General features: G+C 36.2%; 1 protein-coding gene and 1 pseudogene across 2 annotated transcripts; one reads left to right on the top strand and one right to left on the bottom strand.

Annotated features, from left to right (window-relative positions):
* The first annotated feature begins 3,868 nt into the window (after positions 1–3,868).
* On the top strand, positions 3,869–6,951 carry LOC107807598 (uncharacterized). Of its 2 annotated transcripts, XM_075221737.1 has the most exons (3): positions 3,873–4,248; positions 4,937–5,000; positions 5,289–6,951. In XM_075221737.1, the coding sequence occupies exon 3, from the start codon at positions 5,325–5,327 to the stop codon at positions 6,606–6,608; it is 1,284 nt and encodes a 427-aa protein (XP_075077838.1). In that variant the 5' UTR covers positions 3,873–4,248; positions 4,937–5,000; positions 5,289–5,324; the 3' UTR covers positions 6,609–6,951. The 2 variants fall into 2 exon arrangements, with proteins under 2 accessions (XP_016487490.1, XP_075077838.1); XM_016632004.2 differs by lacking the exon at positions 4,937–5,000 and having other exon boundaries at positions 3,869–4,248.
* A 1,341-nt stretch (positions 6,952–8,292) lies between these two features.
* Positions 8,293–12,774, bottom strand: LOC107807596 (transcription factor PHYTOCHROME INTERACTING FACTOR-LIKE 15-like; annotated as a pseudogene).
* Between the last annotated feature and the right edge of the window lie 944 nt (positions 12,775–13,718).

Here is a 13,718-nt window from a genome sequence, read left to right as displayed (position 1 = left end):
TATGGTGGTCTGTAGGTAGATTGAACTTCTTCAAAGTTTGGCGGAGCAGCCATGAGGATCCTTTCTAGGTGTTAGCCTAATAGAAAGAACCTGCTCTGATACCAATTGATAGAATCTTAGGGTCTACCAAACTATATAAAGAACCGGATTCTCTATCAGTTCTCACAGAATACACACAAAGTGATAAGTAAATGACACAACAGAGTTGTACGCGAAAAACTCCCAGCTCACGGGATTAAAAGCCATGACCTACACTCGTAGGATTTTAACTTCCTTAACAGAGCAACTTTTATATTACAACCTATTGTAACCTAGGAATTAAACTCTTAATCCCTCACTCACTTGTAATAACTCTATTACAAGCCTCTTTGCAATAACTCTATTACAAAGTTTACAACTCGACTAACTCTGGCCAACACACAAACACAAACTTTATAGTTTTACAATTGGTTTCCTACACAATGCTTCTAGCTAAGCTAAGTAGGATTTACAAGTAAATCACACTAACAAAGGTACAACACAACTAAGCATACATAATAATACAATGTTGGAAACCGGTCCTTCGTTATGTTGTTCTTGTTCTTGAAGCCTGGAAATCACTTGCAAGTCAGCAATACACTTGAGAGGAAACTTGATTAATTCTGAAATGTGCAAGTGTATTGTTTTTCCTTTGCTTCATGTTAATATTGCACAAGTGATGTCACTTGGATGATGCAAGCAATATCCGGTACAAGGCATGTCCTAGAAGGTGGCTGTTGCACTAGTCATAATGTTGCGTGTGTGCAGAGGAACAGTTGCGAGCAGTTGACTGGTACAGTCAGCAAGGGAACTGATGTCCATCTGTTCCTCCTATCGTCTCTTTGACTCTGATTGTTGGAACTTGTGTCTGACTTGATACTTGTTGTTTTTGAGCACTTTAAGGATGTGTAGCAGGTTCCCCATCTGGTTCTAATCATTAAGTTTGTTAGATCATCAAAACATAAAACAATACGTAACCTATCATTGCTTTTTCCCTTTATTTTTTCCCATTTATGCTTTTAAAAATCGTGCTCTTTCTAAAAGAGTGGAACCGTTTCAGTAATTAATAAATTAAAGAAACAGTGCAATCTGAAATAATACCTGTTAAATAGTGGGAAGTTACAACAATGGCAATTAAAGTACAATCAATCTTTCGCTACTTTTTCTCTTCACAATCAATCTTTCACCATTGTCCTCTTCATATAACTCAGTACAAACTAAGATAACACATACATCCAATCCAACAAAGAAAAGATCAGAATATTGAACATGAAAGAGAAACCATTGTTCTATGGTTTGGGAGTTAAAGTTCAATCGTCCAACAAAAGAGGAGAGAACGTGATGATCAATATTAATAGAAATACAGTTCTTTCTATATCCATTAATGGCGAACAGGAGAGGAACTCAAACATATTTCTAGAGAACAAGAAGCTTCCCTAGCCTGTAAGCATGGAAAAGTATTGGAGCTTTCGCAGACGGAATTTAGAGAGCACGGTTTGACAAAAATGAGTTTGGAAAAACAGGTGCTTGGCTTTTGTTTTAGACTTTCTTATTGAAGTATTACTAGAGTTCTTGATCCTTTTGATGACACATACTGTTACTTCCGTGAAAAAATTAACAAAAATTGTAGTCTCTTTATTAAATTTATAGAAAATGAGTGGTGGACATTTCAAAATGGCATGAGATTTTTAAACGAGAGAAAGATGATGATTTTGGAATTTTACATAAAATTAGGAAGAGAAAATAGGGGATTCATCTATTGATTAAATGGTATTGATGGGAGGAGAAGAAAAGAAAAGAAATGCAAGGTAACGAAATTTTGTACAAAGAAAGAAAGGAAAAGGAAATAAGGAGAAAAAAAAAAGAATAAAAAGAAAATAAGGAAGGAAAGAGAAAAAACGAAAGAGGAGGAGCAAAAAGTGTAAGGTAATTGATTCCATTTTTTTTTTATGGCTTTTGCAAATCTTGGAATTAAATTTTCCACTTCTTGTCTTCTTGTAATTTTATATTTCCTTTGAAGTATATGGAAAATTATAATCCTAAATTATCTTGCAAATCTTATGTTCATACGTAGTAGTCCTAAAAGAGGTGACTTGGCACCCGTCTCCCAATCACATTCACCAATTCTATTTGGTGATACATGATAGGGATGAGTTATACTCACACGTTCTTTTTAATTACAAGACCTTACTCTGCCAACTGGGGAACGTGACACTTGACCATGTCTATCGCGAGACAAAAGGTGTAGCAGACTCCCTGCAAAGTATGGCATGCTCTTAGCTCCTTCTGAAAGCCAACATACATCTTATGTCTCCCCCGAACTTTAGTATCTGTTCTCAATATAGATGTACCATTCAGACTCTATTATGGCTCGAATGGTTCTCCTTTGTACTAATAATATACTTTAGCTTTTAATATCAGTATTCTTTATTCGAAAAAAAAAAATCTTTGTTGTGACATTTCGATTTCATGGTGGAATTCTAATTGCTTCATTTGAATTATTTTCCTTATTTTCTCAATATGAACTGTATAATTGTTATCCTTCTTTTTTGCATTCTTTTACAACATCAGCGTTGTATATTTTCGAGCACAAAAGAATGATATTTAGGTAATGTATAAGATATTATTAGCGAGCTACAATCCAAAATTTGCACGTACTCATGTGAGAGAAAGCAATAGACTAACAAAGGAGTAAAGAGACTGAAAATACCAAAGCTTACTCAAATCTTTGAGATGCGGAAAGCAAGAGATAATAAATTAAAAAGACATATTCGGGGGTAGACAAAATTGAGCAAATGGTCTCTATGATACCTTATGCGTTACCGGACCAAGGCTAAGCCTCTGGGCAGGGTGGGTATAGTTTGGTCAAACTCGAAATCTAAATTTTTTAGATTTTTGGTTTGGATTTTTGAATTACGGATTGGTGGATTTAATTTTTAAATTTTTTTGATTTCAGATTAGATATTGGATTTGGTACTTCGGATTTTTGGATATCTAAAAATTCGAAATTTTTATACTTTATACCAATCCACCATCTATATGCCAATAGCAATAAGTCCAATACCCTACTTATTAGATATTATCTCATATATTCAATATTAATTATTAATTTACTATCAGAATACTTTATATTTGGACATGGTTTTACTATTGCTACTTTTTATTGTCCGTATTAATGTCTCTGCCACATTTCGTTGATAATGATTTCATTACTTGAATACTTTATTTGGATGATTACTGTGAGAATGAGGAACGTTTTCGGCAATTAAACATAAGTACTTCATTGGACAATCATTTTTGTAAGAAGAAGAAACATCTCAACTTATAAGTTCAAAACAATAAATCCAAAATACCCAAATCGATTAATCCGAAACGGAACTTAAAAAATCCGATCCAATCGAAAATCTAAACCGATATTTTCATATCCAATCCGAACTGCCCGAACGGCCACCCCTACCTCCGGGGAGACTACCTCGCTTGATTACAACAGCTAATTTAACGAATCTCTACTCTTTTAATTCTGTACATAAGAGAAGAAATTCATATAAATAATAAAAAGATAAAATATGGGAACCCAATGCAACTAGACATAGTCACCGCCAATGCAATTGTTTTTCTTCTTTAATGGAAGATGGCATGGCACTGAAAACGACCTTAGGCCCAGAAAATATATGCTTTAAGTTTCAGTAGGGAAACTATCCACAACCAGACAAAGTAGACAACAGTTTGCAAAAATGATATTACGCCGTTATAAACCTCTGGAATGGTCCCCATCAATCATTTTTGTCCCAGTGGCATTGACAGTCCCTAACTTCTTTTTCATATTCAAATTTAATTTGCCTAATGGCCTTTCCAAGTGTTAAAATCTCTTGCCATATATAGAAGTATTATTTAAAAATTGAATCTTGATGGATTAGTTAGTAATTCCACCAAATGCTGACAGATCATCCATCAAGTGGACATGAGTCCACCCTGTTTTCTTATTTTCTGTATGTATGAAAAGGTGAGATGGAGTTGCTGTAAGGTTGATTTTTGTTCTACTTTCTCCAGCTTGTTTTGAGACCCTTTTTGAGTTGTTGCCAACCATATCATTCCTTTTTCTTTAATTCTCTGAATCTGTTTATTTAGCTCACCTTACAAGTATCATTTCTTGCTTCTTCCTTTGAGCTCTTACTTCATCAATCATCTTCATCCATGGCTACTGAGACTGTGTCATCAGATCATCCTGAGGTATTCAGTGAATCTCTCTTCCTTTTATTAAATTTTCCATATGAATATATTCTTTCTGCTCTGTCATGTTATTTGATAAATACATTGATTAAAGCTTTGTGACACTTCTGATGTTATTCCCTTTTTCCTTTTTAGCCCTCTGTGTTTGTTATGTGTTTGGTTGTATTAGAGAGAATCAAACTGTAGACATCATAAAAGGTAGTCATAGGAAGTGAAAGAAAGGAACAGAGAGGGGACTGTTTTTACTTTTTCACCAGTGACATATTAATTAACAGAAGCTGATGTGTCAAAGAAAAATGAGAAATCTTACTTGGTAAGGATAGAAACTTATACCAAGCATACCTAGCAAGTGAATTTAATCCATCCTAAAGCAGAAAATTGAATTCCTCAATGAAAATAATGAAACTGCCATCTGTATCGTAACAGAATTAAATAAAAATGATGTCTAAATAGTTTTGATGAGATGGCACCAAGGATTTGGCCTAGCGGCAATGAAGTGAGTGAAAATTATGGGAAGAGCAGGGTTTACATCCTAGCAAACATAGACGAAGCTAGGTAATTTTTCTCCATCTGTCTAAATTTTGGTGGGTATAGTTAGTTACTCGATACTTGTGCCGGCGAAAGAAAATAGGTACCAGTTAGAATAGTTGAGGTGTAGATTTGATTTGCTTTCTCTTTTTTGACGTAGGAGCACACTGATAAAATGGGAGTTCAAATAAGAGGATGGAGTATCTTTTCCTACTGTGCTTTCTGTGAGTGACAATCTTAATTATGACTTACTAGGAAATAGCCTATCCCTTTAAACTGCTCTTTTCCTTTTCCGATAGCTTTATGTGTGATCAAATCTTGTTCCACACTACTAACGCACAAAAGAACAAGCTGCCCTACTTTTAAAGTGAAAGCCTTGTGTGCTTGAACTTTCTCATCTTTTTACCTTCTTTTTCTCTTGTAGTCTGTTGATTCAAATTTTTAAAAGATTGCTACTTTTCTTGGTTGGTACTTCTGTTCTACTTTAATTCTTGCTATCATGCTTACTACAGCAAGTTGAGAAGGAAGTGCATGAAGAGGTAAAGACAATGGAGGAAAAGAATAATGAAGTGAAACCTAAAGAGGACTGTCCAATTCCAGTGGTGTCTGAATCAGTAGAAAAGATACATACAGAGAGTGAATCTCCTGCCAATGAAGAGATAAAGAAGAGTGATGAGGAAGAGAAACCGAAAGCAGAAGAACCAGCACAAACTGTTATCGAAGAAATAAAAAAGAAAGCTGATGAGGATGAGAAGCCTACAACAGAAGAGGTAAAGAAAACCGATGATGCCGAGACGCCTAAAGCCGAACAACAACCAGCAGCAACCACTGCTACTGAAGAAGTTAACAAGCATGTTGTAGTACTAAACAAAGAGTCCGCCCCTGAACCGGAAGCTGAGAGTGTTCCAGAAGAAGCAGGTGATGTTGTCAAAGGTGAATTAGAATCTGAAAAGGTTGAAATTCCACAGAAAGAATCTGAGAAAGAGCTGCAGGACAAGCCAACGATAGAATCAGTTGAGGCTGATGAGGACAAGAAGGAACAAGTAGAAGAATTACAGGCCAATGAACCAGTGAAAGCCGTGGCAAAAGAAGAAGAAGTTTCAGAAGCAGACCAAAATAAGGAAACAAGTTTAGAACCAGTTGCTAATGTACAGGACAAACTGGCTGAACAACCAGAAGTTACCGAGAAGATTGAGCAAGAACCTGCTGAGACTAAGTCTGAAGATACAGAGGCTGTAATACCAAAAGAGGAAGAGACTGAAGCACCACTGAAGGAGGAGGTGGAAAAGGTTGAAGAGAATGATATAAAAGATGTGAAAGCTAATCAAGAAGATGAGAAGAAAAGTGTTGTAACTGAAGCGAAGGAAGTTGAAACATCAGAACTTACTGAAAAAGCCCCAGAAGTTAAGATCGCTTCCAGAGGCACTGAACTAATTGCTGAGAATGGAAACAACGAGGAAGAGAATAATGTTACCACAGAAGTCACTGAAGCTACTGAAGTTGAGAAGAAAGTGGATGAGGCCACTGCTACTGTTACTGAAAAATCAGTTGAAGAGCCTCAGAAGCCTGAGACAGAAACAAAAGTAGAAGAAGAAACTGCCGGAGAAGTTGAACCAAAGTTGGAACAAGAGGTAAAAATAGATGCGGCTAAGGATGGTGAAGAAAGGAAAACTTTGGAAGAAGCTTTTAAAGAAGAAATTCCAGCCAAAACAAAGCAATCAAACAACCTTATTTCCAAGATGAAGCAGTCTCTTGTGAAGGCTAAGAAAGCAATCATAGGGAAGTCTCCAAGCTCCAAATCTGAAACAAAAAATGAAGTCACAGCCAAATAAAACACATCAGCAGCAGTGAAACTAAGAAAAAACAGTACAGTGATAATAATTTGTGAGTAACTTTATTTGTTGTGTGATTTTTCATTCTTGTTTTTGTCATCAGGGGTCCTGCTATATTTCCATTTTACCCTTTTGTTTGCTGCAAGTTTTAGTTATTATCCTAGGTATACCATAGTTGTGCTTTTATTAGTCCTGCAAACTAGAAAGGGTGGTTTTCTTGATTTCTTCATATTTGATCTCTGCATTCGATTTGTGTGATTGTGGAAGAACTTATTCAATTAATTGGTTGGTGATGTACATAAAGAACTGTCACATTAATGAATATTAGTTTTGTTATTATTTGTCATTATTATTGTTTTATGGTTTTGTGGGCATCTTGATGTTTTGATGTTGTTTTGGATCCGATAAATACAACATATTGGTTTGATGTATGAGTAAAGGAAAGTGAGTGAAAAAAGAAAAGCAATTCAAGTGAAAGTATGAAACCTTATTTTTTTTTCTTTATGCTCAATCCCTTCCATCTTAACCAAACGATGCTAAAAGTCCACCTGTATGTACTGTAATAGTTGAATGAGAAAATGTGTGCCACCCCATAATCACAGGCCACACAGTAAGTCTAACCATCTGCTGTATAGCATGAGGATAGTGAGTGCAGCCAAAAAGTGTAACTTAAACTCTACATATATAGTTAAACAATTCTTTCAAATAATATCTATTGACAAATTTCAGTGGATATGGTGATACTCTGTACCCATTTACTTAAATTCTGGATTTATCTCTAAACCCAACGATGGTGCTAGATTAACGTCTCCCCTTTCCTCATTAAGCATTAAGAAAAACGATTGCTTTTCACTCCATTAAGTTATCCATTCTAGAGAGAGTTTTTGTTTTTTTTGGGGAGCACTTTCTTGAAAACAAAACATAGGCAAAGAAGATCTATCATATGAAAATAGAAGAGGGAGTGATGACACGTGTCTCCACCTTAATACAAGTTCAGTTGTCTCGGCAATGAAGACACATAAACAGTATTGCTTCTCTAAACTTTCCTCCAAATATTAGTGACTATGACCAGTAAACCTTGTACCTCATATTCAATATCCAGTACTTTCAGATTATCATATTTACAGTGAAGAATACAAGAAATGTAAAAGATAGGCAAAACTAATCAGCTTGCTTTTTTATAAAAGCTTTCTTCATCTTTGTAAACCATAAGGCAGCAAAAGGCACTTCCCTAAAAATGGGAGAAGGTTTCATAAAACTCTTTAGTGGAAAAACAACAGTAAAAAGGATAACTTATCAGCTGATAGACTGAAACATTAGTAAATGAAAGCAAAACAAGTAAGCAGAAGTTTATTGGAACCTGCTCGAGCTTTTATTACATTAAAAAAAACTAGTTTATATATGTCTAATACACTTGAAAGGCCAGGAGCTCTCACGCTATCTCGGATATACATTTGAAGGATAAACAATAGGATTGCTAAGTGTACTGTGGAGCTACATCCCCACTGTGGTTACAGAAATTAGCTTTTATGGAACTCTTAATACTACCTTCTATTAAGAATTGTCAGAAATTCGCTTTGGTTGGAAGTAAAAACGGGCTTCCTTCTTTTTCCGCAATATGAAAGTGAATCTGCTATCAACATTAAGTTGCGGGTACTAATTGGAACCTGTATAAACAATAGGATTGCTAAGTGAAGCACTTGCTGTCATTCTCCTGGTTATACATGCACATATAACGTCATTTTTACGTCTTAGCATCATTAATGAAGTTATTTTTCACCACATTGGAGTCGGTAGATCACCAGGAATGAGACTGGTCATTACTCATACAAAACCACCACGTTTATTTCAAAGCACATCTGTTTGGTTGGTCAAGTTATTAGCTGCACTGTTATTAAAACCACAGAGCTGGTCATTCTTCTGCAACAAAGCTGATTTTCCAAGACCCTCATTTGTTGCTTGTACCTGACATTTAAGGGACGGAAAACCTTTAAGCTCGTCCAGAATTGATGTAACTTTAAGTGTACGAGGAAAAATTTAGTCTTCCACGAATTAAAAGCAAAGATACACAAGGCTAAAAACATTTGGTCTGGATGACTGCAAGCAAATATAATGTCTAGGGTGAATTTACTGTAGACCGATGATAAACAAGGAGCTTCAGACGGTCCTAGAAAACTGGCCTTTCACTGGGGAAGGAAATGATGCCACATTCTCAAGGAAAAGAAATTCTCATATTGAACACCAGATGAAATTCAAAATTTATCAACTCAAATGGAAACTGCAGTCAATCTGATACTCTCCAGCCGTTGGCCTAGGTTCATCAACTACATTCCAAACTACTTTCCTTAACTGGGAAGATTCAACAAGCTAACACCTCAGAAGAAAGCTATATGAAAATTAATGGTCCCTTATCAAGTAACAAAAATGTTATAGCAGCTTAAATAACTTGAACTTCAATCCAAGTTTTTAAGAGGTATTCTGTTTGAAGAACTGAAAAGGATTTCACATCCAGTACTTAGAGGTTTTCCAGCTGGAATTACATGAAGAGTAGCCATAATACAAAGTTCAGCTTCTCTTGTTTGCAAAGATTCAAAAAGAAAAGAATCAAATTGCTTGGTAATTTACCATAGATCGCTAGCCAATCTAGAGTTTGATAGTGCAAAACTAAAGGAAACTTTCCTCCCAGAGATACTTCTCAATGATAGCATTTTTTTTTGGTACATCATTTCTCTCTCTTTCAAGCTTCCATATCATTGATTTGTGAGAGGGGGGAAGGACAACAAAAAGACAAGAAGATGATAATCTCAGCTATCAAAATCAATCATATTTTTCAAAGGTAACAAGGTCATGAAGTTATTAGCAGACTAGTTGATTTCTTTTTCAAATCAGAAGTTGTAAAGCCTAGGACTGATGTGCATAGAAAAGTTCTGCAACATTTAAGGTCCCCTTTACATTTTAGCAATTATTAGTTCATTTTACACAATGATTATCAAAAAGAACTTTCCACATTTTGCTCCGAATAACTTCAAACCAGTCTATTTACCTCCATACAAGTCAACGCATAATTGTCCACCTTATACTTCTCTTTTTCATGTTAGATAACAAGCTTTCTCATGCAAAAACATACGAAAGAAAATACAGCTTTAAGTTGCATTACATATTGCCTCAGTTAATTCTAACATCGGTTAGTTTACTTTCACTCGAACACAAAGAAGTACAAGAAAATTATGCTCAACATTACGCCAATGATAGTGGATCCTACACATCCACTAGCGGTCTATAAACACAAACCTCAATCTAGATAGTCGTATGTGTCCATGTCCATAGATTCAAAATCATGCCTACATTAGAGGAGACTGTAGTTTGTGGTCACTCACTTTTATGTTCAAGGAAACAATTTTACATCACTAGAGTTCTTCTCTGTTTTTTCTCCGAAAATCTAAAGGGTTTTAATTTCTGTTTCACACACCAACACTATTTAGTTAGTTTCTTATTGTTCTTAAGGTGTGCTTCGCTAAACCACATGATGAGTTTTATCGCATGGTAGTTAAAAACATGCAAATCGACACATACTGATCTGAATCTTTTTTGGAAACTGTCTTATTGAATAAGCTTACAAGGGATCTGTTTCCCAGCTCAATACATAAACTATAGCAGCATACAATGTAGATTGAACTTTCTAATTGACTATAAAAGATCGAACACAATGAGTTCTTGACGAAAACACACACCTGATTTGAAGTTTGATTGATTTAGCAGCTCGGTTAAGCATTATTCATTATATGTGAGTTCTTAGTGCGTCCTTGGTTTTGGGGGTCCAAAGTTGAAGTACTCCATATGTCTGTATGAACTCCTGCACTTGTGACATTTAAACCCACCGCTGGATTTTTGATGGTTGCTCTGCCAAAGGAACCAAAGGTGCAGGTGGTACCGACACTGGAAGTCCTTGACCAGGATGCCTAAAAGAGTGAAGGTTAGATCCAGCAACTCCTGGAAAAGTAGCGGAGCCAGAAACTGGTGGGGAGCAAAGATGTGCGCCTTGCATAGTGGGTATTGGATAAATAGAGCAGCCAGGGGATCCACCATTCATCTCAAGTGTACCCATCCCAAAACCCATTCCCGTCCCTAAACCCATCGGAGAAAATTGTGGCATATAGGCGGCAGACATGTGTTGCATTCCTGCAGGAAACATCATTGGTGGCGCATACAACCCAGCTCCCATAGACATTATCTGAAATAAATCAGAACATGACAGCAATCAACTATAGTCACGACATAACAGACAGAAAAAGAAATTCACTCATGTTTTCTATTTATAAAGGTGTAACCAAAGTAGCATCAAGGTGAAGCAGGGTTACTTGCAAGACTTGCAGATTACAAAACGACAACAACTACTACTAGTACTATGCCTCTGTCCCGAACAAGTTGGGGTCGGCAAAATAAAAATGAATGCAAATAAGGCAAACCAAACCACAAGCTATAAGGTTAAGGGAGTTGAACTGTATTAGCTCGATAATCGTCACACATCATACTGCTTATTCGCTATTGCAAGTCTTAAAAGGTGAATTTGAACATGAAGACAGCTTTTGCCATATTGTATTTCTTCCAAAACAAAAACTGTGTGTTGCTGAAATTTATGACTATGTACATAGTACTAGAGAAATTGATGCATTTTCTTTTCAATGCAGAAAATCCCCAAACCATCCCCCTCACACTAGCATGATGAAGAAGTAAGTAAATGGAAAGACAGATAAATCCAAGAGACTAGATAAAGGAAAAAAATAATGCATAAACACAAGAGAAACTTCATCTAACCTGTACTTGAACTTGAAGTGTCTTCAAGTATTCAATAGCATCATCGAGCATTGAGGCTTTATCCACCTAGCAATCGAGGGTGGAAACCATTAAAACATACAACTGAAAAAGAGACACTACAGAAAAGAAAGTATGCATATAGGCAGTTCAGAGAAATCTTGTTACCGATCACTCAACTTATCAGAGAGATAACTCACCTTATTGCAGTTTGGTATGAGATCCTGTAATGCACGCATCTTCTCATTAATCCTATCCCTTCGCCTCTGTTTGCAATGAAGATGAATTAGACTGCATTATCTGAATTATCTCAACAACAAAAATATCTAGAATTGGAAGATGCAAGTAGCACTAGATTATGTTGTAATCATTTCTAAGATTGTTATTTCACCCGCTCAGATAGATTATGCACTTCTGCAGCTCGGCTTCTCTTTGAACCTGCACCTCCTCGAGCAGGATCAGCGGTTTTGATACCAACAGATTCTTCTTCAACATCCTGAACAAAAGATTGTTTCCTTGTCATGAATGATCAGAAAAATATTATTTTCTTGTCATGTTGACAAAGAAGCAACAGACAACAAAAAGGTTCTGAAAATAATGGCTTTCAGAAATCAACTTACTTCACTTTGGAATTAAGACTCCTCATTGTCACGATTTTTCCTCTTCAAACTACGAGGATGATCACTTGATGCTCTCTCTGTGCTACTGCCAGAGCATACAGATGAACACACAACTACAGGTTCAACATTTCTCTCACCATCAGGAAATTCCTTGATTGCATTTGCACCAGTAAATTGATCACGAGACATGTCATTATTACTTGGACCATCTCCGCATAAATTATCAGACTGTTGAATGGGACATGACCTCTCGTGAAGGCAGACAGATCCTTTTGACTCGACTTTGGAAGATGCCATATAAGGTGGAGAATGGACGTCATTTTCCTTTTCTGAACTGAAGTATGATTCAAATGGTACCTCACTAACACGATTTCTGCTACTTCCCACATTCTCTCTCTCTATATTTCCCCTTGCCCCTATGGTAGACGAGCCTGAAACAGCTGAACCCCCAGTAATAGGTCTTGAGAAATGCGCAAAGTTCAACAAACTGGAGCTATTTCCAGGTATGTTTTGCTTTTGCATCTTCATGCTTTTGATAACACCAGCTGAAGCTTGACTTGAATTTGAATATCCAAAAGCGGAAACTGGCATATTGCAGCTAGTATTACTGCTAATAATATCTGAGACTCGTGATCCATTTCATCATTGGGCACAAATTTTCAGGTAACAGTGGAGAGTGATAATTTTGTTGCGGGCTATCATCTGCAGAATAACTCAACCAAGGCACCACTTCATCCTCTTCAGTCAAATCCATTTCATCATTGGGCACAAATAATGGCATATTATCCAACATAGAGTCCATTAAACAAAATTTTCCGATCTTTGTGGTTGAGGAATTCCCTGTGAACTTGTCTTTAACTCTCAGGGAGCTTGATGGAAGATTATTAAAAGTGGGGCTCTTCTTAGCTCTGCTGGACTGACTTTGCATCACAATTTGACCATTTTCCCATACTAGCTCTACCAATTCATCCTCAAGACTGCATAAACACCAAAATTTTTTTTTAAGTATACTAACAATCAACCAGCTAACAATCAATAAGCTAGTTCCAATCACAAAAGGCCATTAAAAGAAATGCATCATAAAACTTGTACTCACCAAAAGACTTACAACAACAACTACTACAGTACGTCTCAATCCTAAACTAGATGATTACTCACAAAGAGTGGTGTAGCCACCCTATGCCAAGGGTGGTCAAGCTCACACCCTTCGCGGAAAAATTATATTGTGTATATAAGTTAAATACTACTCTCTCTGTTTCAAATTAGATGAGGTACTTTCCTTTTTAGTCCGTTCCAAAAAGAATGATATATTTCTATAATTGGAAATAATTCAACTTTAAACTTTTCATTTTACCCATTTTATCCTTAATGAGAAGTTTTTATAATCACATAAATATCATGACCCCACAAAGCTTTTACCCCTTAAGCTTTTAAGACCATAAGTTTCAAAAGTCTCCCTCTTTTCTCTTAAACTACGTGTCGAGTCAAACTACATCATCTAAATTGAAACGGGGGAGTACTTTATATGGTTATATATTTTATTTGAACACCCTTAACACAGTTGAGTGAGGCAGTCCAACAGTTCAGAATGTTCAAAGTGACGTGTTGTTCAGGGATTCAAAGTTATGCCCATGTTATTTGCCAAAAATAAATGGAAACCATCATGTGTGGTATATTT

Source organism: Nicotiana tabacum, chromosome 9 (genome assembly GCF_000715075.1).
Source record: "Nicotiana tabacum cultivar K326 chromosome 9, ASM71507v2, whole genome shotgun sequence".
Taxonomy (NCBI): domain Eukaryota; kingdom Viridiplantae; phylum Streptophyta; class Magnoliopsida; order Solanales; family Solanaceae; genus Nicotiana; species Nicotiana tabacum.
Note: the sequence above shows the minus strand (reverse complement) of the source record. Positions and strands in the feature narration are given on the sequence as shown.

Bases quoted from the DNA above. Each gene is read 5' to 3' on its own strand.
- LOC107807598 (XM_016632004.2), top strand. From the start codon at position 4,213: ATGGCTACTGAGACTGTGTCATCAGATCATCCTGAG. The intron at 4,249-5,288 runs GTATTCAGTGAA...TGCTTACTACAG, and splicing joins TGTCATCAGATCATCCTGAG to CAAGTTGAGAAGGAAGTGCA.